The following is a 27,164-nucleotide window of genomic DNA, read 5'->3' as shown; positions in this document are numbered from 1 at the left end:
GCTTTCCAGTTCTTACACCCATCATTAGAAAGGTTGGCTGCAGTGTGCTTGAGTTCTGTCAGCAATACCACCAAGCTGGTAGCACCGTGTTAACCCTTGTAACTCTGACATGCTTCCTAAAATGAATCTTACTTTTAGTTTAAGTCAGCTCAGCGTTGTGGTTATCCCCATTAGAACCTTGTAAAGACAAAGATAGAAATATTGGAACTAAAAAGTACAGACTTAATGTAACATGCTTTTATATGTGTCTATGGTGTCTTCAACTGTGTGGTAACAAATCACTGCCTCTTTCCATAATACTGATCATTTGGTTTTGTATTAATTATTTAGAATGTGCTCCTAATAACTGTAACACCTTCATTAATTAGGGCTCATTACTACACGTTATGCAAATCTTACACTGTATCTATTGTTTTCCTTGTGAACTGTTCTAAGTTCATCCATAAACTTTCTAGTGCCTCTCAAACACAAATTTATAAGGTTTTTTGGGGGTGAGTGTTAAATTCAATCTATATAGAAAAAGAAGAAATTGGGGTCAAAAGTTTCCTTTCAGTATAAATTGATATGATTAAAATTTGATTCTGCAATGTTAATCTTATCTCTATAACTTCATTTCTTCAGACACATTCTTGCAAACTCTAGTTCACACAATTTCTACCATTTGTTACTTTCTGAGGTTCAAGACATTTGTTTTCTTGTTGAGTTTGGGGTGCTTTTGTCTCCTTGGAAGGCAGGTGACCTGATTTCAATGTGCATACAGATATGTGGGCAGGAGCACAGAAAAATGTACAGGAAAAAGATGTCCCTGGTTGCACTGCCACACATTATTATACATTCAAGCACTTAAGAGCAGCTGTTAAGAAGAGGCTCTGCTTTGGCCTTTATAGTCTTAGGTTAAATCTTTATGGGCATAATCCATGTCTAAGCTCTTCAAGCTATGGGAGCATGGAGCAAGCACAGTTGCCTTCCATATGGATGGCATCCAAAATTAGCTTGGTCATTGGTAGTCACTGTGACAGCTTCCAGTTTGCTTGTGAAGATGACACTTTTGGAGGCCAAACTGCAGTTTTTAAAGAGTTTGTAGTTTGACCAGACTTAAAGTGGATGCCTGTGGAGAAAGAAAAAGTAACAACACCAAAAATCTGTTGGAAGCATCAGTTCTTGCTTTGAAATTGGGACATCAAGGCCACTTTTAGAAAGCTCTTGGCTTTCTGGCATGAGAAAGTTGAGAACTTTCTAAAGTTCTGTGTTTTTTTCTGTACTCAGTTATCATATTTGTTCTTGTCATGTTCTATCAGAAATAGATAGGCCATTTTGATTAATGTTTTCCCATGAAAAAAACAAACAATTCAACAAATCTGAGATAGACATGTCACATAGAAAGCATCAGTTCAAATGGTAATTTTTCAGTGTAAGTAACAGGGAAGTGTAATGAAAAGCAAAAAGTGATACTTGTAGTTAGACCTGAATTCAGTTCATTCAGGAAATTGGTTGAAACATGTAATTCCAAGGCTTTTATTTTTTTTCCCTAAGTGACTTAGTTCCTCATCTCTAGACCTTTTGCTGGTTCAGTAGTAGAAAGACTTTGAAATGGGCTGTTTAGTAAGCAGTGATGCAATTGTTGGAGCTATTAAACCTGGTATTACATTTCTAAGCCAATCCTATTATCTCAGTATTTCACAGATTAGAATTAATTTGAATTGATCTGAATAACACCTCTAAAGTTGATAAGCAGTGTTATTCCTGCATAGACTTGGAAACTGAAGTAAGAGGCAGTGAAGGGGCTTGTGAAAAGGACACAATGAATTAGTGCTGCAGATAGGAATTTAGCAGACGTTTGGGTTTCCATTTCCTATGATCAGTCCTCAAGATTGTTTCTCTCTCAAGCAAGAAAAGGAAGCCAGTAGATCTTTACTCTGGATGTGCCAGTGGGAAGTGAAATATCAAGAAGGGCCCAGTCCATTCTGTGTCCTGCTGGTTGAGTTTTTGTGTGAAAGCAAGAGCTGACCCCCATCTCTGTGACCAGAGATCACCTGCTGCGCCAACCTCCTGAACAACCCAAGGCATTTACCTAGTCCTAGGTCAGTGAGTGAGAACCTGTAGATTCTGCTTTACTTTTTACTTCCAAATGAGGAAGTAAATCAAAACCAAACCACATTTACCCTTTTCTTTACAAATCATAAAGACCAGATGTAGCATCAGACCAACATTGAAAAAGCTGAAGAAGACCTTTCTAGTTAGGTGAATCAGTTAGATGGGCCAGTATACAATTATTTTTAAACAGTTAATCTGCTCTTCATTTTCTAGATGCAGAGTTAGTTTACAATCAACAATAACATAGATTGATTTTTGTTTTTTTTTTTTTACTGGAGAGTAGTTGGCTAATTCTGCATCTGTAATTAAGACACCAGGGGGATATTTGTATTAGTCTGCTGCAAATATTGAGTAGTGTGATGTGATTACCTGCAAATCAATACTTCAGAAGTGTTTCACTTTGCTTTCATGCTTTTTCATTGAAAGGTCATATGCCTTAGTACTGCTAGAGAAGCCCTTGGCAGAGAATGTCCATGGTCTTTATCTTCAGAGCCTTCATTAATTATTCTCTGGAATTCTAAACTTTGTGATCTGATTGCTTTTAGGGAGAGGAAGTGGAGGGAGGATTTTGCTGTGCTGTCCATGGGCTGACTAGCACTACTTTCCCAGTGATTTTGCTGTTGGGAAACATTAAGTTTTTAATGATTTTTCTAGATTATAAGTTTTGATTTTTTTTCTTTCTAAAAGTAACTATGTGCTAAACTAATTTGTTTTGAATCAGACGTGCATTTGCAATACCTGAACTTGGGTATCTGTTAAGGCAGGTTTTTAAGTGGCTTTAGTACTTCCTTTTCTGTAAAATGCCTCTGTGCAGTGCAGTGGGAGTGGATCTGGAGCCAATTAAATTTTTGTCTAAAATAGGATCTTTAGGCTGATATGTTCTTATATTACCAGATTTTCTGTTCCTTACAATACTTGGAATAAAAACTACACCATTTGAACATTCTATGTGACTTGTTCATCTCAGATTTGCTGGCTGATTGGGTTTTTCCCCTCAGAAAATGTCAATCCAAGTGATCCAGCTATATAAGTAAAGACAGATATGCTTTCTTTCCCATGCTAGGGGAGTTAAATCTTTGGTCATATGTTTTATATCATGTATAACTCCCTCCTACCAATACTTCTGGTACTAGGATCTAGTTCTTCCAGTCTAAGTGAAGGTTGTTGTAGCAAAAGGAAAAGTTTTTCTGGAACAGTGTACATAATTAATTTCATCAGATAATAAGGAGCTGTGGAACTTAGGTCAGGGTGATGTTTTTAATAAGGCCCACTGGTGTTGTTCAGTGCTACTCTGACTATTCAGCACTTCTTTTTTTTTAATTTTCCCTTTTGTTTTTAAAGAGAATTTTTAATTTGTCCTTACGTAATTTATTTTCTTCTCTAAAATGGAAAGGGGAATTGAAGAATCACACACAAAAAAATACATTTGTTACTTGACCTTCAGCTTTTTCCCCTGGAATGTCTAACTTTGATGTTATTAGTATTTTCCACTAATATTTTCCACAAGTACTTCTTTTAATCTCAGGTTTTATGAGGTTCACAAATTAAAACAGTTTCGTGTCTATTATTATCACAGAACGGGTCATATAAATGCATCAACTTGTTTGCAGAAGAATACGTTTAGCTCACTGATGAAAAACTTTGTTACTCTTACAAGTCAGATACTTTATTTATTATTGCTTCCCTGGTTAGAGAAGAATCCTGATGGGTAATGAAAAGGAGAAATAAAATCCTGATCATTTACAATAACAATTTCCAGTGAGAGCCAATAACCAAAAGAATCTGAGGTCTGCACAGCTCCATAGCATTTTGCATGCCATGAAGCTCCTGAGCTAAGAGAATATGAGGGAAAAGGAAAGAAAGTTGCTCACCACTCCAGGAACCTCCTTGTCCTTTCCTGAGTAGTGCTGGTACTCACGTGCCTCCCTTTCTGTCTCCTGATAGTAAATTATCTGCATGATCAGATGTGCTGGTTCCAGAATCAGATGCAATGGTTCCCTAGCCCTCTCCCAAAGTTTTCCTGATCTCACCAGCTCTGTCATTGAATGTAAGGGTTGGCTTAGCCCGATGAGAGCAATAAAAAGAGGCACCTGGTCTGATAAATAGCTTTCTTTTCCACTGGAGTGCGCAGTGTCTGGCAGAATCCATTCCTCTTCCATTCATTAGCTGACCCCTATGCATGCGTTTAGTGCATTTCTTTTCTGTATTTTTTTCTGTACTCAGTCATCATGCTCATCTCAGGAGAAGCTGCACCAGCTGCCCTTTCAGCCCACGGCAGATGAACTTCATTTCCTGACAAAGCATTTCAGTACTGAGAGCATCACTGATGAGGAAGGGCGCCATTCTCCAGCCTTGAGGCCTAGGTCTCGCAGCCTCAGGTGAGCTTTGGATTGCTTGTGGAATTTTTTAAGATGTTGGACACGTTTATTGCATTTCTATATGTGCTTTCAGATCTAAGAATAATTACTTGTAGTTGCTTTGTTACGTGTGTTTGAAACTTTTAATCAGCATTTAACTCACCTCATCTGATCACAAAGGATTTTTTCTCACATTGCTGAGCTTTTGGATTGCAAAGTGGTTGGTATGCTCTGCTTTTGTATTTTCACAATAACTCTATGAAAACATGATCAGCAAGTGTCTCAAACTAAATGCATAGGGTGTAGATTTCCTTTAGTGAAGTTTCTTCTCAGAATTTTGCTGCAATATCATAAGGATGTGGTTATAACCACTTTTAATAACTTTTCTGGCAGTGCTTCAGAATAGATAAAGTCAAAACCTTAAATGGAGTTGCTCCCCATCACGATTTTTTAATAGTGCTGAAAATGTTTCTGCTGCATTAATAATTGAATAATTTTACTTTTCGTTCAGAGAACTGGTTGTTCAAAGATAACTGTCCAGGTTATTTCCTTGTGTAGTTGATTTCTCCATACAAAAACCAGAAGCAACTAGAATTTCATCTTCCACAGAATTACAGAATGGCTGAGGTTGGAAAGAATCTCTGGAGGTCATCCTGTGCAAAACCCTTTTCAAGCAGGCTGCCCAGCATCATGTCCATATAGCTTTTGAGTATCTCCAAGGACAGAGATTCCATGAACTCTCTGGGCAATCTTTCTGCAGATCTCTAACAGCTATGTGGAATAAATCCACAAACACTTTGTATCGTGGCAAAAGCCTCCAGTTTTGCTATGCCTTTGGTGCTGGACCAAGTGAACAAAAGTCTAGGGAAAGTCTAGACACACCTTGTGTTTAGAAAGAAAAGGGTTTTTACAAGCAGGGTTGAAGGAGGTGAAGCCTTCATTCATCTGAGGATGCTGGAGGTGGATATCACCTTTAAATTAATGAACAATATTCAAAAACTGTGCCAGCTGGAATTGCTGAATCAGTGTGCCCAGCTCAGGACTTGGGTGAGCATTTGTAAAAGTAGGAAGTGAAACAGGCCAGGATAGTAACAAAACCCATGGTGAATATCATGTCATGGCAGAGCTGACCTTTCAGGATTATTTGTCATTATTTGTGTGTTCTAAACTTCAGTGCAGGCTGCATGGTAATTGCATATGGACCTGCTAAGTGAGTGCTGTGGGTAGTGGCACACTCAGCCAGGCACCTCCTCAGTGCCATGTAGTAAAGACTAATTGTAAATTCTGTACTAAGTCCCTTGGAACCATAGTCCTGCCACTGATAACCCTGACCCTGCTGAGCAGTGGAACTGTGGTGGCACCAGTTCTGTAGGGGTGAGGCAGCTCCTGCAGACACACATGCTAAAGTAATGATTGTCCTCTAGCACAGGTGTCATCCTGGTGTAGAAAACACTTCTGCTAATGCAGGAATGATATACATCATCACGTAAAGAGCCCAATTTTATTTTCTTCCTTGTTAATATGGGTTATCTGGTTGCAGAGAATTTTGCCTCTGTGAGCCAATTTGAAGCAGACTGATCATGGAGTAGGTTTATAATTTGTGGTGGGATGAGATTAATTCAGTGTGTCATATAACTGATTAATCTTCTTCTCTTGGATACCTTTTCTGGCTCTCTCACTGGTTTTTGTTGTGAAAATGTCCACCCTTATTGGTATTCCAAAGCTTAGAAAGAAGTAATTTAATTTTTTCAACTCACTGTGCCTCATTTGGTTTTCATTTTGCTTATTGCCAGTCCTGTGATGCTGTGTGACTCTGAAGCACCCTTGCCACTACCAAGCATTCATGCTGGCCCTCGCACCTCCAAGGAAAATGGATAGGTCACTCCAACCAACTGCAGCAATGTTTGCAGGAGCAAAAACCCTCTCACAGAGGGCAGCCTGTGCTTGTAAACAAATACTGAAACACATGCAGACCAGACCTTGTTCACTGCACAAAGCTTGCTTATTTATTTGCCCACACTTTGGAGTTACCCCACTTGGTGAGAAGATATTTTCACTTACTTAAAAGCTGAGAACAGCTTTTGTTTTTCAACATTGAATTCAATTAAGCAGTAATTTCCTAAAAATGTATTTTTTCACTCAGTGGTCTTGTTTGATCAGCTTTAATGAAAAGCAGATGAACAAAATACATCAGACATTTCCCTTAATTGGCAGCCATGGCTTTATAATTTAAAAGATGGTGTCATAGTTAATGATGGTGTCATACACATAGTTAATGTGTATTCATTTTCCTTCCTATATGACTGCAGCCTTACATCTGTTTTTGAGAGAGGAAGTGGCATTTTGAGATGTCACTGCCAAATGCTGAGATTGTTTTTTTGTCTCTGTAATCCAAGATATTTTTTTTAGAAGTGCAGATGATCCTTTTATGCTCCTAGGTATAGAATATTGCCTAGATGTAACTTTTGGAAAAATATATGTACTTTTTTGGCTAGAAATGTACCATTTTCTAGCTGCAAATGTTCTGTTCATACAGAGCACTCTTAATGATCAAACTGGATGGTAAAACTTACAAAGTGTGCAGTCATGGAGGGTGCACTGACAGATTAGTAGCACCTCTGCTTTGCTTGAGGTGTTCTGCCAGTGTGCCTTGAGGATACTCATCTTTTATTTAATCATGCCTTATTTGAAATGCCCAGAATTTCTGCCCTGAAGAAATGGCACTGGCTCTTTCCCAGCTGCTTCCCTCTGCAGGGGGAAGGAGGGAACAAGAGACCAGTGCTGGAATGCAGAGGTGTGACATCCTTATAAAGCTGCTTGCAAAATCCAGGAGCCTGTTCTCTCATCTGTCTCAAAAAGGTCCAGTACTCACATGCTCAGTCAAAGAACATATTTCTATGTGATCCACCTGTTTAGGTGCTAGTAGTGTGTCTTCTGTAGAAGAAAAGACTTCTTTATTACCTGCACAACTAGTTCCTAAATATCATCTCTCAACTGTTCTCTCTCTCTCTTTTTTTTTTTTTTTAATTTTTAATAATGCAACCTTCAAATTCTTTCAAGTTATTGACCAACAGGGAGATCCCCAGGCTACATTTGTTTTGTTCAGATCAATCCTGGCTTCACCTGAACAAGATCTTTTCTCCCTGGAGTAAAATGCATGAAAAGTTGTGAATACTTGCACTAAACTTGGCATCATTACTCTTTTTAAGTTAAAGAGATGCTGCCTTCCATCTTTTCCCAGTTCTCTTCACTTGTCATCTTTAGCAGTTGCTCACATGTGGGAATGTGTGGATAATGTCAGAGATAAAAGTAGAGTTAACTAATAAAGACTTTTTCAGGAGCTGCCTTTGTGCAGTCACTCAGCCCACCAATCTGCCCATTTTTCTTGATCTCTTTTTGTATTTCAGGATAATGTTGTCTAGGTAAAAAGGGCAGAAGATTGTTGCAGTGAATTTTTATGTAGTTGAAGTAGATGAGATCATCCTTCTTCATCTCTTTGCTAGGTAGTGCTTTTTAAATGCAATCCCCCAGCCTGACTTTTAGCACGCTGGATCCTGCTGTTGAGAATATACAGACAAAACAACTGGAAAATACCAAAAAAGACTCCTGATGATAAAATGCCCAAGAAGCAATAGGTGTTGTGGAAACCAGTGGCCCACACAGTCCATTTTTATCTTTCATCCTGCAGGCTGTGGGGCTCTCTCATCTCAGTGCACTTCAGAGGCAGCTTTAACCACTTGAGTAACTGTGGTGTGTTCATCCCTTCCCGCTGCTCTCAGGCAGGGCCATCCACCACAAGCTGTGGAGCAGGGATTCAATCCCCATGGATTTGGGGAAGGATAATAGTTTTATATTCTACAGCACAAGGCATCTCTTTCTTCTGAAAACACATTCTAACTGCATTACAGATAATGTTGGTCTCTTTCTTCCTCTTTCAAGACAGTGTGTCCTGTGAACTTTACTTGAAAAGGTTTTTCAAAGTGGTCAGTTTTATATTTATTAACTTTTGGGTTCACTTACCTTTTCTGTGGTTTTCTGTTATGAAGAAAACTGGGTATCTTTATTTATTCTTTGCACTGCTCATTACTCCAACTTTGTGTTTTCATTCTAAAGCAGTCTCAGTCTTTGCTGACATGCATAAAACCCCTGAAGTATTGGAAAGCAGAAGTTGCAGCCCCTGCTGCTGGGGAAGTTTTCTGACTTCTAGTATTAATGTAACTTTCATTACCTCAAAGATTTAAATATTTATTTATTGGGAGGAGAAGAAAAAGTCTCACCTTCAGCAGAAGGCTTATCTTGGTGCCTACTTTATCCAACTTTAGCTCTCTGGTTTTCAAATTCCTTATTTTGTGTGTCTGGAAATGACAGAAAATTAAAGCCTATAGTTCTGCGTTTCCCATGAGAACTGACTTCGATCATATCCTGTAAATACAATCTAATTAAACCTTTATATACAGTGTGAAAGCAGAGGGAAACACAGTGCTTTTTTGCTTTTTCCTAATAAGTACAGCTGTCATAGTGAAGGAGAAATTACCTATTCATAAACATCTTGGTTTTATTTAGTCATCCTTAAATTAGATTTTGTGAGATTTAAGTTATTGCGTAAACGTTGCTCCTCAAAATAGCTCTCTATAAGCTATTTTCACTTTGAAGCATCAGATAAGGAGACATGAGTTTTGACAGGTTGAAGGCAATAGAAATCTTTGTGGGAGATAGATATCCCTGAAAATCCACCTCCTCGTTGTCTCATAAAGAGGAGGAAGCGTGAAGGAAGGGAAAAGAGAGAGTAGTTTTTCATTCTGCTGTTAAGCTTAAGGGGACAGATATTATTCTCCTAATGTCTGCTCTGCTGAAATGAAAAACTCACTGACAATAATCACTTCTTTGACCTACCTATCTGCACCAAGAAAAGGGAAGGAGCCTGCCTTTTATTTTAAATTTTATGCACGTGCACAGCATGTGTCCTCTGTTTTGCAGAAAATAATCTGTTCTTCTCTGAGGCTTGAAATGTTAGACTGGTTTGGTTCTGCCTGTGAAATGTTTGGTGCTGGGTAGATGTGTGAAGCTTTTGCATTTGAAAAGATGTCATGCCAGTAAAATGTCTTAGACTCCTTTTATCTTATTTCTAAATTTCCTTGTGTTCTCCCTTGGTGGCATTCAGTTATCTGTCCAGTCCTTGTTCCTTTTTCACCTGGTTGTGTCCTAGAGGTGCTGTAAAGAACCTGGCAGTGCTTGGCAGGGCAGCCTTTGGTTAGTTATTCAGGTATCCAGCTAATTAGTTCCTTAGTTTACCAAGCTGAGGATCAACATTCAAAATTATGGTGCTGTATATTATGTTGCAGTCTTGCTATAGTCAGCTAGACATTTAATTTGAACCACTAAATTGGGCAAATTTTATTTTGGGTGACAATGTGCACCTTGAACTGAAGTTTTATTCAGAGATTTTTGGGTATTCTGTTGTTTTGGTTGGTAGAAAGTGGTAGAAGGTGAGAGACAAAACTGCAAATGCCCAAGGAAGCACTTTCTTACCAATTGGTGTGCACAGAAATTGTTTTCTAAACAAAAGCAAACACAGTAAATTCTTCTATCATGGGTCTCCCTAAGGAAATGCTACATCTGCTGGCAGGACAGCTCAAGTAGCCTGATTTCTGCAGAGCTCTTAATTTCCTGTATCCGTATGAATAAAGTGCCTAGAAAGCAAAAGGCAAAATCCCTCATGTTTTATTGTAGCCCTAAGACAGCAAATACTTAAGCATGTGCAAATTTTAGTGTTAAAGTGAAGCATGTGTGTGCCTCAGTATTTCTGTGTAAGTATCAAAGGGCTCATATATACTTGTAATTTATACCTCACTTAGATCACACAGAGAAGAATTACATCAGAGAAAAGTAAATTCTTCAAAAACTGTTCACCAAGTCCTCCAGCTCCATATGAAGTACCAGTAAACAAGTGTGGTGTTTGTGTCAGCATGTTTGGTCTTAAGAGAAAAAAGGATAAGGACAGCAGGCTAAATGTGCAGGGGAATTTGCTTATAACTCTGCAATTTGAATGTTTTTACCCGAATGTTTAATTATGTCATACATTACATATGAATATAAATGTAGATTTCTTTTTAAAGAAAATTCTTCTTGATTAAAAATAGCTATCTATGAATCTAAGGGAAGCTGATGAAAATGTCTTTTTACTTGCTATTCATAACATCCAAATCAGTTTTCTTCTTCTTCAACATAAGGATTCAGTGACAGATTTAATCTGAAGTGCATTTTCTCAAGCTAAGGGATAAGCAGTAATAAAAACAAGACATGATGTAAATTCATGGAATTTCAGTACAAGGCATGAAAAGAGTTAGGTACTGCTGCAGTCTATGACACAATGAGTTAAATTTTCTTTGAGTTGTTAATATATGTTGCCAAAAAAATGTTTTTTGCTCTAAATAGGTTAGCAGGAAGGTAGTAACTGTAATGCATTCCAAGTTTAAAATGCATTTATTCCATTTAGAGAGATCGATTTCATCCTTCACTGGAAAGTTTGAAATGTTTGAAGGCATTCAAGATAAAAATGTATCTTTTGACATAGAGTATTTTTAGTAGTATTTAGTACTCTTAAAATCATGAAGACAATAATCATATAAGATGCCAAATAATTGAAGCCCTTGTTTGTTTTGAACACTGAAGCAAGGTAGCTGGAGCACTGCACTGCTGCAGGCGATCTGTAGCTGGGGATTATCTGCATTACCTCATCCGCCTGTCCTTGGTGGCAGAGTGAGTCAGAGCCCTGCATACCATCAGATGTGATGAAACAAGATGCAACCTTTCTTTAAAAAACCCACCCAAACAGTAACATAAATGCAGCTCATCAAGATCTGCTGTCCTGGTTTTTTTTGAGCGCCTTAAAGTTTCTTGCAAACTGTGCATAGATGCATATGGATCCATGGTGTAATGTGCATCAAGGGAATGCAGCTTTCATAAAAGAACTCTGTCCCTGTTGCCTGTGGGATTTGTTTTATATGTAAGATTTAGCTGAATAACAGTGCTCGTGCAGTATCCTTCAGAAAAAGGAAAACAAATCATCCCAACTTCCTTACTTCCTATTGCCCTGCTCCCTTCTGGCACTGGAGACTCCAGAGCTCACTGTGATTTCTTTTGGAGTCGGGCTGCTCCTGCTGCCATGGAGGGCAGTCACAGGATGAGGGGAATAGCAAATGTATCAGCAATAAATGTACTGGGGTTTTGCAAGCTTCTGTGTTAGGGTTTGCATTCACTGGAAACGGAATAGGGGGGTTTCTGCCAGAGCCTGTGTGGGGACAGGGATGTCAGCATCTCCAGGAGACTGCAGACTGTGCCAGGATCTTCTCTGAGGTCCATTAACTGCATAGTACTGAAGTGACCTCAAAGCTTTGGAAGGGCTATGGTCAATGTGGCAGATTTATGATCAGCAGTGGGTTTTGAAGTTTTGGTGTGATATCTGTAAATGATAACGTGATTTCTTTTCTCCTCCAGCCCTGGTCGCTCTCCAGTTTCCTTTGACAGTGAAATAATAATGATGAATCATGTGTACAAAGAAAGGTTTCCAAAGGTAAAGAAATACTTTTTGAGTAATGCATTCAATGAACTTGTGTCCAAGCTCAGAATTAGTTTGTAGGGCTGGTTGGAGAAGGAGTCCAGCTTTTCCAGCCCATTTCCAAGCAGTGATTGAGAGTTTGAAGCTGCCTCCTCATCTTCATATCTTAATTCTGCAGTAGAAGAAATAGCTTTGGTATATGTAGAGATTAGGATGGAAAAGGCTGAATTGGGTTTTTTTTTGTTTGTATTTAATTTTTGCAAAATTTTGATGTTGTCTATTGGCACGAGAAATTCTCACAAGAGTGAGAAGAAGAGCCATGCCTTGGCTTTTTAAAAAGCTGGATAATGAAACCTGTGGAAGCAAGTTAAAAATCAAAATCTCATTGAAATGAGTGTAAAAGATTGTGTATCCCACAGCTGTCGATATGGCCATTCCTTCCTGTTCCACCACCAGCAAAAATAGATGTTTCTCTGGAGACAGGATATCAGGGCTTATAGTGATAGAAACGCCGCGTTTCTTGCTTGGGGCAACGATTTTCAGCTTCCACAGTCTTGTCTGAAAGTTCTGAAAACTGCCTCACATCTTACATCCTTACTTTGGAGACCCAGGGAGAAATACAGCCTCAGGACCAAGATATTTTATGGTCATTTACATTTTCAGAAAGCGTGTTTTGATTAATTTTTGCTGTTTGCTCATGTGAATATAACTTTTGCCTCTGATGTGCTATCTTGACTCTCAGAAAAGGCTACTGTATTTTGGAATATTTTTTAAGCCTCATGCCATTTGATATTGCAAATGTTTCTTTAGCACTCTACTTGTTTATGCTTTAAGGTCTGCCTTAGTAAAATTCAGGAGTAATTTCTCTTTATTCTGCACTTTTAGGCCACGGCACAGATGGAAGAACGGCTGGCCGAGTTTATTGCCTCCAATGCTCCCGAGAACGTGCTGCAATTAGCAGATGGGGTCCTAAGTTTCATTCATCATCAAGTTATTGAACTGGCCAGAGATTGCCTAGATAAATCACGTGAAGGTCTTATTACTTCTCGGTACTTTTATGAGCTGCAGGAAAACTTAGAGAAACTTCTCCAGGATGTAAGTGCCCTCTGGAAAGTAGAATATGTTATTTTGATTGAAACTTTAACCAATAAGCCAGAGCTTTGATTTTGGGAGAGACAGTATGGATTCCAGGGGAAGGGCAGCAGGTGGGGGGTGTTAGGAGATCTGAGATGTTCCAGTCTCCTGGAAAAGGATCTACTGTGGGTGGATTTGAGTAAATCACTTCACCTGTGAACTTTGTTAGTACAGAAATTAAATGTGAATATGAGTAAGTCAAAGGCAGTCTTTACCATTTAAGAAAATTGAGTTTATTCAGCTGAACAAAATTACTGAAATATTTTCTCATAAACTTCAGGACTCTGAATGACTTATTAATTGCAATAGAGCCTTGAAGGAGTGAAAACACCATAGCTATTAGTGTTGCTGTAAATTTTTCACAAAAGATTTTCTTGAGCTGAACGTAATCCAGTTGTGGGCTTTTAGTACTTGGATGTGTTTTGTGGTATTCAAAGCATATGAAAATACACAAGGGGGCGTAATTTTAATGCAGTCTCAGTATGCTTCAGCTACTCATTAAAAATTGCTCTTTCCCTTCAACATGAAAACAATATTAAATTTCAAACGTCTCTTAGAATTTATGCCATAAATGTTGTGAAGAGTCTGTGCTATTGCCAACTGCTGAGTCCAGACCTCTGTTTAGGAATATCTTCCTAATCCTCTGCTTTAATGATATAGCAAGCTGAAAAAGCTGATTTTATAAATATTGCATTCTCAGATATCAAATATCACAGAGACACCTGGAAACAGAACATCTAAAATACTTTGTTTTCTGTTATGATTTTAATTTTATTTTATCTTTATTGATAAGTTTGCCAACTCACTTATGTGACTTGCACTAGATTGTGTCCCTTTGCCCCTCTTTTCAGACATTAGAAAAAGGAAAATGAGTAAAGATACTATATTAATATACATTTGTTGTATTAAAAAGCTTTGTGAAAGCTGCAGGAACTTCCCTTGTATCAGCTAAATTTTTTGGCTGCCCCATTTATGTAAGTGTGACTGTAATTTTTCTGGTATTTGTTATGCTTGAGAGAAAAATGAGTCATGTTTGGATCTGTGGTGTTCTGCTTGGATGGGGAATATAATTTTGACAGATCAAGAGAGGTAGGGAATATCTTTTGAGGGTCTATATGATTGTCTGCCTATTGGATATAACCACTTGTGAATCCCTCTTGTATCTCCAGAGTCTGGAAGCAGAGTATTTGCACATGTCAGCTGTGAAATAAGGGATCAGGTCTCTATGGGTGATGGTTTGGAAGCTGGGAAGGTTTCATTAAAAGTGACTTTGTATGCTCAGCAAAATCCCTTATGTTTCAGGGGCACAGGGGGACTACACTGTGTTTTACTGCTTCTGGTAGCAGATCCTTGGAGCCTGAAATTCTCCCTGTCCCTGACTTTCCTCCCGTGTGTGGACAGTGATTTCTTACACCATAAGGAACTGAGAGAGCCATAAATTAGGGCTGGCCACTTCCAGTCTGCATTTTCAGTCCTGTCTTCTGGCCTGAAGAGGTTAATCAGGGTCTCAGAGAAGGTGTGGGTCAGATAAATCAACTTTTCCTTTTCTCCCCTTTCCCTCAGAACAAATCCTCAAAATACACTTAAATGTCCCTTCTCCCTTGATCCTACAGGCATTATCCTGCTGCTCTGAAATACTAGGAAAGGTGCCATTGGACTGTGATTAGAGGAGATGCAGTGGTCATCCCTGAGCTTGCTCAGGAATTGACATTTGGGGCTTTCCTTGCCCTCTTCCTCCTTAACATCTGCAGAGTGAGGGCGAGAGAGGGGTCAGCTCTTGAGTGTGATTGATTTACTCTGGGAAGTCAGGTGGGCTAGAGGTGATTAAAGCAAAGTTTAGAGAGGCAGAACAGGCTGGGAAGGAAGGGAACAAAGACATTAAAGACATTGGAGGAACACCAAAGGCTCCATTCCACTTCTTTCTCCTTTGTTTTTTTTTTTTCCTGTCCTATGGATTTTTCTGTTCCTTAGCTTATCATCTTTTAGATTTTAATATTTAAGAGCTACTTGTTTCCTCTGCTTACCTAGTCTGTGCTTTGCACTTCAGACTGCATTCTGCAAGGAAATAATTGGAACATTTTAGTAAAAATATATAGAAATTGGTGATATTATTTCCTTTGGAGGACTCACCTGAAGCACAGGACATTTTGGAATCAAGTTTAAACTATTCCAAATTTGATGGCAGTATCTTAACCTTTGTTTAGGTTGTAAAGTATCATAAATAATAGGTACATAAATAGTACCAATTAGAAGGTAATTCAAAGAGCTGTTCAGCTTGGGAGTTGTATGGTCTGTGTAGGAGGCTATGGAGTTTTATGGCATATTTTTATAACATACTGAAAGATTGGAAAGATGCTTTATTGGTGAATAATGAGGCCAGCAAGTGGCAGAAATATCCACAGATTTTCTTACAATTTTACTGTGAAAGAATGGATTCTTTCTCTTAAAAATTCTTTTTAATGTATTGATTCTAATACCTGCTAACAAACTAAACTTGCGCAGCATTTCAAACTATAAAATGGAAACTTGATTTAATATATTGTAGTTTGAGTAAAAATGTACAACAGACTGTTTGGGTATGCAAATAATGAGCTGTTTAAATGCACCAAACCAGAAAGCTTTTGGAAGACTTTTAGATCCTGGCTTTTGTAATAACAGGCCAACAGATCTCATTAGCTATGGCAAATGAGATCTTTTCCCTTGTTTGGAGCATGAAATACTTTCTTTTAGCCAGAAGAACTTATCACATCATTGAAATAATCATGAGGTAAAAATGAATTTAAGAGATTTTCTTCATTTTGGAAAACATGAACTTGAATGCTACACTTCACATCAAAGTAGAAATACAAAAAAAAGAAGATAAAGCACTGCTATAAAAAAGAACATGTGACATTCAGTTCTTTACCTGTTACCATGGGTTAGAATCTCAGGTTACTGAGGAACAAAAGGTTATAGGCAGTTATTCCTTGTCTGAATCAATAGGGTAGAAGTAGCCAAGGTGTAGCCAGTTGGGCAGGAAGGTGAAGGATTACAGGTGTTTCTGTGCTTGGAACAAAAGGAGCAGGGGAGGATATGAGCATTCTAAAGCAGTGACTGATGCTGCATATTGGCAAATGGATATTCTGGCTGGGGTTGCTTTCTTAGTAGGAGCCTGAGTGTGAATTTATCAGTCCTTGGCTTTGCAGGTCTATTGTTTTGGTTTCCATCAGTATTTTAGCTCAATTACAGCGTTGTGACTTGCATATCCCAGTTATTGGTCCTGCTGAAGCCCAGGGGAGGACAGTGATTTTAATTTCATGCCCCAGCAGCCACAGTTAGTGACGGATGGGTCTTTCAGAGGAGGGAGTCGGTTTGTAAATTACCCATCGCTGCCTCCTGTGCACGTGTCACCAGCAGCGTGTGCAGGAATGGCAGCAGCCCCTGCCCAGAGCCCTCCTGGGGACCACAGGCAGCCCTGAGATGCCACCAGCAGCCCGGTGTGTGGTGCTGGGGCCGCGCTGCTGAGGTGGCACAGCTGGCACCTGGCTCAGGGGAGCAGCAGGTGGTGCTTGGCTGGACACATCTCCTGCTCCGGGCTCTGTCCGTGGCACACTGGGGACGAGGAGTCCGTAGGGATGTCCGGGCTGTGCTGCGGGAGCAGCAGAGAAGAGGAGGCAGTTTCACTGCGGGTCTTGGAAGAGCAGCGCTGTGCAGAGATGATGGCTGAGTGGCTGTTACAAGTTGTGTTTTGGTTTTTGTAAATGCTTTTTTTCTTTCTTCTTTTGCTTTTCTGTATCATTTGGCAGTCATGGTCTAGCTTTTCATTTTCAAAACAGACACCTGATTAAACTAGCTGCATTTTTAAATTGTTTTGCCTGGATTGTCAGAGATGAGAAAAGGAGAAAACAAAAGGACTTGATTTTAAAGACTAAGTTCTCTTTAACGGTACAAATGGGTGCAAAATGATGAATTATATCTATTATATTATATTTTTGCATACTATAACCTATGTGGGGGGGAGAAAAGAACTTTCCAATTGCATGGCTCAAGTTTAAAATATTACAAAGTTGTTGATGTTTTATCTATTAATTTCAGTGCAGCTGACCTCTGGTGATCTGGAATGGCTTTTAAAATATGAAAGCATTAATTTCTTTCAAAAATTTATATTGTAACTTGTAAGTTTGCATAATGCATTAGAGAACACAAGGTGACTTTATCATTTTTGTTGTGATTATTTTCTATTTTATAATTTAAAAAATCTTTTAATTAGGAAAAGAAATCACAACTTATTTCAATATTTCTAAAATAATCTTTTTAAGGCTCCATAGCCAGGAAGGACCTCTGTTGTTGTTTTTAGATAAGGAATTAGCAGGTACATCAATCTCTTCAAGGTTAAAATTCTAGCCAGTGCTTACCAGTGCAGAAGGACACAATCAACATTTCTATTCTGACAGGTGTTGAAATGAAAAATAATGAACCTCTTAATATTTTTTCTTTGGCAGCAAAGTATCAGAGATATGTTATATAAGGTGCTGCTTTTGTATTTCTAGTTCTGAGTTTCTGCTCCCTGTGTTTGTATTGCTCTTTTAGGTGGTCACCTGTGTGATTTGACGTCTCAGACATATAAAGACATATAAATATGTCTTCTTCTTAGGTGATTCAAATGGACAACATTAAATGGACCTTTTAGTTGATTGCTGCTTGCACTGTTGTTGATAAAATATCACTCCTATAAGTAACTGGATCATTGCCAGCAAAAGCTCATTTATTAAGTTCTGGGCTCTATATTTGTGGCTGTGTTAAAGCACAATTTTTAGACCTTGGGGAAAAATAGCTGTACTTTGTTTAAGAGTTTTTGCATTGCTATTTTTTTTATCACTCTGCAATGAAATACTCATATATTTCTGCTCCAGAACTCATCATGCAGCCATTGTGTGCTTCATCAAGAGAAGGGTAATTTCTGAGGGTTTTTTTGTGTTGCCTGTTTTTTTTTTTTAATTATTATTGTTTTTGTGTGTTTGGTTGTAAAAAGACATCCCATCACACAAATACACACATACGTCTTGAAACTAAGACTTCAGTTTATTCTGAAATCTGGTGAAGTAACAGACAGGACTAAGTCCTCTGAATTAAGTTTTATATGCTCTTTTCTTTGCTTATCTGCTTGGACTTACATAACATATATTGCAATTTTGGAGTTATTCAACAGGATTGATAAAACTGAAAAGGGAGAGACTGAGATTGAGTTTTTCTTGATGATGAAGAGTAATTCTAGTTCAAATTCTAGCTGAAAGTAAAGCTCAGAAATGTGTCTGTTAGTGATTACCTAGATGTCAGTGTTGTGTGGAAGGTAAAATTGAAAAAATCAATATTCCTCTGTTCATTTTAAAAAATAAACTGAGCCCACATTGTATCTATTATAATTGATAGGTGATATAATGCAAATAGAGCCTTTGAAATATCTCTTGCATGATAATGTGAGTCAGATGTGATGGAAGAGCCACAGCAGCCCTGAGCTCAGCCTGCCCTGACCCAGCCGTGCTTTTGCTGCTGGGTTGGTCACTGAGCTGGTGATTGCCTTCAGCATGTGAGACAGAGAAATTCAGAGTTCAGTGCTGGGCCCTGACGTGCTGTGTGCTCCCCACAGGCCCACGAGCGATCCGAGAGCTCCGAGGTTGCCTTCGTCACACAGCTGGTGAAGAAGCTGATGATCATCATCGCCCGGCCAGCGCGGCTGCTCGAGTGCCTGGTGAGTGTGGGCCTGGCAGGCTCTGACAGTGCTGGGCACTTGAGGAGATGAGGGACACAAAGCCTGCAAAAGAGACCTTTGCATGCTCATTAAACACTGATGAAAAATAAATGGATATTGAAAAAGAAAAAGAAGTGTTAAGTGGCTTCTGCATTAATATAGAAGTAGTTCTGCAATGGACTGTCAGCTGTATCAGCAGCTAAATTGTGTTTTAGTATAAAGTTTATGGCTGAGGGGCCAGATGTAGCTGTCAACATCATTCCATGCTACTTGATGCCACTGGATGTTCCTCATGTTGTTAGTAGCTGCTGTAAGGAGCCTGTAAATGTCTGTATGGGGTGTGCCCAGTGTCCAGGGTGCTGTGCTAAGGCAGAGCTGTCACTGAATAAGAAGTTTCATGACATAAATGGTGTTTGGGCTCTGGGACTCAAACCCTTCCTGTAGACCCAGCAATTGGTGAAACCTGGTGTCCGGTTTTCCAGCTGTGAACACACAGTGGAATACCCCCGTGTGGGAGCCAAGGAGATTTGGAAGCCTGGGTTTGAAATCCAGTTTGGTGCTTTGGAATACAAACAAAAGCAAGTTTCACTCCTTTCTAACAGGAAATATGTCTATTTTTTAATTTGGCTAATAATAATGCATTTTTTTTAGTTTAGTGCTAGAAAATTCCAAAATAGGCCTCTGTCCCAAAGGTCTGCAACTACAAAAATATTTCCTTGTTGTGGTGGAGAAGCATCTTGAAAACCTGTATTCTCACTGTCATGCCATAGCAACAGGATTAATATAAACATTCAGTATATATAGAAAGAGGTCTACAGAATTGGAACGGCTCAATTCAGTGACTGTATTTCAAAAGGATGTTGAAAAATTAATGAGAATGTAGGGAAGTCACCAAAAGTTGTGGGGTGTCACAAATCTACAATGGAAATTAAGGTAATGACCTGTGCTCCTGGTGTGTCGGAGCACACTCATGCTGGTTCTTTCTGGACATAAAAGTGACAGAGATGCTACAGCTGTTTGAGACATCAGAGAAGCTGGATGGATTAGGGATCTGTGGCTGGCTAAAAAACCACAGTTAACATGTGGGTTATATTGTGGTCAGTGTGTCCATGGGTGAATTTTATCCCTGGAGTCACTGAAAGATGAATGGCTTTTGTGAGGCTTTCTTTGACAAAGTATACAAGAGTGGTCTAGTCTTTGATACCAGTTTTTGGAAACACCTGCAGAAGTTCTGATAACCAGTTGACTTTGGAGGGTTCCTTATTCCTCCTCCACAGCTGTCAGGTGGATCACTTTGCTGGGAATCCTGCAGTGCAAGGAAGGCCACTCTCAGTGAGGAAATTGGCTGCACAACCCAGCAGGACAGATACCTTCACTTACTGATTCCAGGAATCTCTGCCAGATTGCACTGAAAATCCTGGCCACAACTCCATTCAAACTGGGATTTCCTTGGTTTTCAAACCATATTTGTAATTTAGATGAGTTGTTATAACTCCCACCTATCTTCTTCCAGCACTTCTTCAAAATTTATTTTGGCATTGAAGGCAATGGAGAAAGGAGATAAATTTAAACTCACTGTGTTTGTATTTGCTGCATTCACCATTGTCATTTTTGCTTGTGTACACTCATCATCTAGGAAAACTTGGGACCTCAGAAAGCCTTGGGAACCCATGTCTGTACCTGCTGAGTTCCAAACTCAAGGCAGCTCTTAGTTGCAAATCAAGAGGTCTCCAGGTCCTTCTATGTCTTCTCCACCTGATGTTCTGCAAAATGAGTGGGAGCAGGTGGAAGCAGCAAAGTCATTGAGATTTGAGTAATGAATTCCCAACTATGTAGTGACAACCTTGACAATCAAGTGGCCAGACTCCAAAGTATAGCAATAGTATCTGGTTCTGTGGGTTAGTCTTACCTGTTTTTTTCAACCTGCATTGCCTTTCTAGCAATTTTTTCCCCAGATATTTATTTTAATCTGGTGACATGAAGAACTAAATACTAATGTTCCTTTTGTCTCATAAAACAAGAAATATAGTAATGGATAGTCAACTGTCTAAATAGCTTTTGAGAACTAATTTTCATTTTTATTTTTAACATACTTTTTTTTGTAATTCAATCTTTGGCTTCAATTATATGTGAATTTATACAAAGTTTTTCTACTATTTAGTATTAAGGTTAACTTTAGTAACATAGCTCATTCTTCTTTTTTCCTTGTAAATGAAGTAAATGTCCATATAGACAGTTCTTGTGATGATTGTGATTGTTTTAATGCTGTCAAAAACGTTTAAGTATTCCAAAGTTCAGCTATTTGCTTTCTGTTTTTGCAACACCTGTTGGACTATGAAATGTTTATTGGCAGACAATCTCTGAGACTTTGAGAATATGATAGTGTGGTTTGTGCATCTCTGAAACCATCTTTGAGGGAAAGTATCTAATTTTTTTGTTGTTGTTTATTTTCCCATAGCACCCACCTCCCCTTGAGTAGGGTTCATTCACCTGTATTCAAATGATTAAACCTACCATAAAGAAGTCAGACTGGAATTTATATAGTTCCTTAATGTTTTGTATGTTTGGGTTTTTTGTCACCAAGTTGATTTTCCCCTCTCTTTTACTCACCAATGAGTGACCTGCAGTTATACCTGGAGAAGTCCTTCCTTGGCTCCACCATCCCTCTCCCTGCATTCTGGTGACCATCTCTCTCTGTGTCCTCTCTGGTCTGGCTCCTGCTCTCTGCTACTTCTGGGACTGTTGATTAATCCTTTTCCAGAGGAGTTGGGAAGGAACTTTGTTTCTCACATTGTTGCTGTCTTTGATGACAGCATCTGTCCAAGCAGCATTGCTTGGAGCAGTCATGGAAAAGTGCATCTGTTCTCTGTTCATGTCTCTTCACATCATTACAAGCTCTAATTTCCTTTTCTTGTTTGCAGTTCAGTGCTCTTTTTCTCTCATGTTGCTGACCACACAGCAGTTCTTTACTGATGCCCTCACTGTTATCTGTGCATGCTCAGCTGTTTGCTCAAACTCTTCCCCTTTCACCCTCCCAATTCACTGGAGAATTTTTGAAGAGTGTTGGTGAAGCTGCTCATTGCTGGTGAATGATGAGGTTTGTAGTGGGGAGAGCTAAAGTTGACTGGTGAACTTGTTCCTAAGCAGAGTGCTCCTGCTGCCCAGAGCTTGTTTTTTTGTTTCCTGCTGTATCTCTTAGTCCAGTGCAAGAGATCACACCTTCTATAACCTTTTCTGGCCTGAGAGATCACATGCATCATGACCGAGTTGCTGAAGTGATCCTGTACTGTAGAGTACAAGAAACAGGGCAGCAGTACTTCTTATAAAGAAAGTTGTTTTATTGATAATTTTATTAGCAATTGCTGAGGTTAGGACAGTGGCAGGATTGAGTGGGCATATGGCTTATCAGAAGTGATAACTGACAGCAGCAAAGGCTTAACTTGGGTTAACTCACCTGTCAGATGGAGGTGCAGAAGGTGGTGCCTCAGTTCTCATCATAGACCTTACCCTGGCACATCTCAATGTGACAAAACTGGGAGGTGTGTCCACACTTAACACTTATGTTAACAGGACCTTTTGAAAGTTTGGGTTTGGTTTGTAGAAAGTCCCTATAGTCCTTGTTCTGTTTTGATTTGCAGATCTAAACCTGTGGACACCCTGTGGGATGTAACTTTGTGTTGGTTTTGCAGAGCAGAGTGGGAAGCATTGCCTTGCTTGTTGTAACTGGAAATGTTCTGCATCACTGCTGAGCCCAGAATTACCTTTGGATGTTTCTGAGGATTCCCCTCTAAAGGGGAGAAACCTTTCATAACTGTAAAGCTGTATCATTTACCTCTCTCTGTGTCTCTCACTGTTTTGCTGTAGGAGTTTGATCCTGAGGAGTTCTACCATCTGTTGGAAGCTGCAGAAGGCCATGCCAAGGAAGGGCAAGGAATTAAATGCGACATTCCTCGTTACATTATCAGCCAGCTGGGGCTCACCAGGGATCCCCTGGAGGGTGAGAACTCTTCCTATGTACTTTCCAAACTGTTGAAAGGATAGTCAAATCTCCTGGTCACTACATAGCTGAAGGATGCTTTTGTTTTATTGATTGAATTTCTAGGCCATTTTTCCTTATTTTTCTGTTTGCTGTCAAATTCTAGACTGTCCTTTTCAACCCCATGTCTCAAAGGAATGTTGCTGGGGTAAGGATGGCACATCAATAGTGACAGTTCTTTACTTATGATGTTAATAATGTGTCCCTGTGTCGTAGCTGAAACAATGTTAGAAAATAGCTTTAGGATTTAACTGTTTTCTCTGTGCTATTGGACAGTAAAAGTAAATTTACCTGTTATTTTTCTGATCTGCCTGGCCTGCTAGTGGCCTGGTTGGAAAGTATTTTGCCATCCCACTTGATTGTCCTCTCTGGGAAAAGTGTATTTTTTGTGGTTTTCCATGAGATTACCACAATGAGTATGAATTTTTAGCTGGAGGTGAGATTGAAGTTTTACATCTTGTGTAGCAGCCAAGCCAAAGAGAGCAATGTAAGGACAGAAAAAGCTTTTCTGCAAGGTGCCAGAATTGCATATGGTAAACTTAATATAGACATACATTGGCCCAGAAGATTGTAACTTTAGAATTAGTGAGTTAATATTTCTGCCTGGCACTTTGCTGGCTGAAATGACAAGTTTTCTGAGCATGCACAGCTTGTTCAGCAACAATAGAAAGTGTGACAGAGACTGGAGGTTACTGCAGAATATTTCAGTGATTGAACTATGCTTCTTGTTACCTCAGGAGAGCATAATTTTAACATAAATTAGTAGTCTGGCTGGGACTAGTTTAACTTCTCTGGTGTTTACTGGAATGACAGTGACAGGTTGACTTCAAGTGAAGAGCTCTTCGGGAAAATTTATACCAAAGATTGCTAAATGCAATTTAATAGCATTTGTTGAAATCTGACATTAAAGGGAAATTTCCTTTGATCCCTGTCATGGGAGAGAACCTTTCCATTGCTAATTCCCCTTACTAAAGTCAAATTTTCTTTGGAAATGTGGAGAGATGTCAAGGTGCCTTATTTCCTTTCTGTAAGGAGGGCACCCAGAAATGTCAGTGATGTCTGTTCAGAGCCTCGTAGCTAAGGTAGAATTTGGGCTTGCAGAATTTACAGCACCTCCTGCCACAGCTGAGTAGCCCAAACTAAATGACTTTCCCCAGTTTGCTGCTGCTCAGTGTTTTGCAGAATCAGCCACATCACGTGGAGGGCAGCTGTTTGAAATGTGATGCTTTTTCTTCTTGGAGCACAGAGATGCCACCAGGCTACAGGCAGACATATCTGTGTGTAATAGGTTTTAATATTAACTAGACAGCACTTTCCCCAAACATGCATTTATTGCTTTTACTTATTATAGAAACTATCTAGAGTAAGTCAGGCTGAAATTAGAACAATTAATTATATTCATCTTTATATATTATACTGCCTGCAGCATACAAGATGTTAAAGGTTATCACTGTATAATTAGGGTGACTTTTTGCAGAGGGAGAAAATGTCCTTCGTCATCTACAAGCACCTCTTAAAATCCTATTTTTCCTGCATAAACAAAGAGAATAGTGTTTGATTGAGATCATTAGGAGTAATCTTTCCTCTTTCTTTTCAGAAATGGCCCAGTTGAATAGCTATGACAGCCCAGACACTCCCGAGACAGATGATTCAGTCGAGGTAAAGCAGTAATACACTCACTCTGTCTAGCACATTTTTTTTCTCTCAAAAGAAGTAGTCTACAGTAAAGAATTAATTATAAGGCAGAGTAATTGTAATTTAAAAAAAAAAAGTGCAGACATTTAAAAGCTCATATTAAAACTAGAGTACATGCTCATAAAAATGTGAAAATCTTTTTACGGTGGTGGTAAAATGCTTAAAATATGCAAATAGGCATTATTACCAAGTTTTGTGGATTTTTAAAATTTTTGGAGTTAAAAATTAAAATAATCTGGAGGAATTCTTTATATTCTTTATATTTTACATTTGGAAAATGTGATGGGTATTGAAAAGAGTTGACTTTAGTAAAACCACTGGAAAACTTTAATTATGTAACTGGCTAGGTTTCAAAGATCCTTATTTTATTGCTTTTTAAAAAAATGTAATATTAAGGAAAAGCCTGACAAAAAGTCCACTGACTTTTTGTGCTAATAATTTGTGGAGGGAATCTGCAAACACCCTATGGATACAGGTGTCCTAAAGCTGAGGACTCCAGAAATTCAGAAATGGATTGAGTTTGAGTTAATGAGTGCCAAAGAAGAAAAGGACAAAAATAATCCCATACAGATTTAAGTCATTCCTGCTCCTGATTTCCATTTTCTTGTTGTCTTTCCCCAGAGCCGTGGGGCCTCCGTCCAGTCGAAGAAAACTCCGTCTGAAGAAGAGTTTGAAACTATTAAATTGATCAGTAATGGTGCTTATGGGTAAGACTTTTAGATTTTGAATTAGAGGAAAATGCTATTGTTGTCCTACCCAGCAAAGGGCTATAGCAAGGTTTGGCAAATGTCTGGGTTTTGTGGGGTCCAAAGCATAAAGTAATTCCACTTGGGTCTTACAGAGGTTCCACAGTTGTTGTATCTTCTGCATTCTTCTGGGAGATGCTATTTCTTTCATTTATTCAGATTATATATGTAACATATGTGACTGTTTGTGAGCACTTGAAATGCTTTAAAGAAGTGCTAGAATTACATTGGGGTAAATCTACTGTGAGGAGTAATACATGAGAAAGGCTATTAGATTTTATTATCCATTGAAGAATCAAGTATGAATTTAGTCAGTTACAAGTTTAACCACACACACAAACCTATCCAGAATTTTAAAAGGCAGTTCCTGACTCTTTGCAGTTCATAAATCCTTACCAGTGAGTTCATTAGGCTGTTACTGAAAAGCAGTGATACTCAGTAGGTCATAACAACAAAACCTGAGCATGTGCTTGAGTGTTTTGTGGAAGTGGGTGCTTAGTTAACAACAAATCACTTTTTAAAAATTATATGCGGAAAAAGTGTAAGCATGGGTTTTTAGTGAGTGAAGACACAATGGAGCATATTGAAGAGTCGTTATGAGACAAAAAGATTTAAAATCTCTTCAGTCACATTTTGCACAAGCCCCATGTAACTTTGTGAAAAGGAGAGAGAGAAGTGGTAGTTTTGCTGTTAGTCACATGTCTTTATCCTGGGTTTATTTTATAGTCAGTGGCTAGTGAGACATAATACCACATTAAATGTAATATACTCCAGAGAAAATTAAACAAGTACTGATTCAATAAGGCAGGCAGACTGGATGAAAATTTTATTTGCAAACTGTATTATTAATGTGAAGGAATCTAATGATCTGCAAATGATAGAAGTGTAAGAGATACTTTACTGAAGGAAATCCCTGGTGACCATGCTGTGTCAAATTAATTTTATGGAGCTTGGAAAGAACTCCCGCTGATTCCATAGATTTTGGACAATTTTTAAGCAAAGTGGTCACTGTAGTGTTGAAAAATGCATGCTGCTCTGCAATGGTGCTTATGGAAATTTGGTGTTTGAGATATCTCCTTGTTTGTCACATCAGCAAAAATGCTGCTTTATTCTGGAGGGCAGATAGCTTTGGGAAGGGAGCATCATGGGGCTCCTTCTTTTCTAGGGAAGCTTGTCACTGAAACAGGATTTTCTGGAGCCATAGATAAGTCTGTCAGGATCCATGCAAAACGCTAACATCACTGTTTGAATAAACCCAACAAAACCACAAAGAACTCCAAACCTGAGCCCACAACAAAGCAGTTTGAACTGAAAATGGACCTTTTGCTCTTGGTGTGGTTTTGCAGAGCGGTGTATCTGGTGCGGCACAAGACCACCCGCCAGCGTTTTGCCATGAAGAAGATCAACAAGCAGAACCTGATCCTGAGAAACCAGATCCAGCAGGCCTTTGTGGAGAGAGATATCCTGACATTTGCTGAGAACCCCTTCGTGGTCAGCATGTTCTGCTCCTTTGAGACCAAGCGGCACCTGTGCATGGTTATGGAGTACGTGGAAGGTACGGTTGTTGGTTTCCACTCCTCCGAAGGGGCTGTGAATCCCCTGATACAACATGTTGGCAGTGAGCTGAGCCTCACTGCTGAGGCCAGAAGTCAGCATGAACTTTCCAGTCTTCGTTGAAAAGGAAACCCTTCCTCCTGTGGGATGGCATGGCTGGATCCATAGCACATTTGCTTGACATTCCACTTAGAAAAAGATTTAAGAGACATAAGTCTTTGTTGTTTAGGAGCCTTTATAAAAATAAAGTGCCATTTTATGC

General features: G+C 39.0%; 1 protein-coding gene across 11 annotated transcripts in view; it reads left to right on the top strand.

Moving 5' to 3' along the window:
- The window catches only part of MAST2 (microtubule associated serine/threonine kinase 2), a 186,871-nt gene that overhangs the window by 133,523 nt on the left and 26,184 nt on the right, over window positions 1–27,164 (top strand). For 10 of the 11 annotated variants that reach the window (XM_074545875.1, XM_026790387.2, XM_014263796.3 and 7 more), the window contains 8 exons: window positions 4,318–4,472; window positions 11,949–12,024; window positions 12,895–13,104; window positions 18,770–18,871; window positions 22,736–22,868; window positions 24,505–24,566; window positions 25,224–25,309; window positions 26,695–26,903. In XM_074545875.1, the coding sequence (XP_074401976.1) occupies window positions 4,318–4,472; window positions 11,949–12,024; window positions 12,895–13,104; window positions 18,770–18,871; window positions 22,736–22,868; window positions 24,505–24,566; window positions 25,224–25,309; window positions 26,695–26,903 (1,033 nt within the window). The remainder of the gene's footprint in view (window positions 1–4,317; window positions 4,473–11,948; window positions 12,025–12,894; window positions 13,105–18,769; window positions 18,872–22,735; window positions 22,869–24,504; window positions 24,567–25,223; window positions 25,310–26,694; window positions 26,904–27,164) is intronic. The other variant, XM_074545874.1, reaches the window with a different exon arrangement.

Source organism: Zonotrichia albicollis, chromosome 8, assembly GCF_047830755.1.
Source record: "Zonotrichia albicollis isolate bZonAlb1 chromosome 8, bZonAlb1.hap1, whole genome shotgun sequence".
In the NCBI taxonomy this organism is placed as follows: Eukaryota; Metazoa; Chordata; class Aves; order Passeriformes; family Passerellidae; genus Zonotrichia; species Zonotrichia albicollis.
The sequence above is the reverse complement of the archived record's forward strand: the minus strand, read 5'-3'. Positions and strand labels throughout refer to the sequence as shown.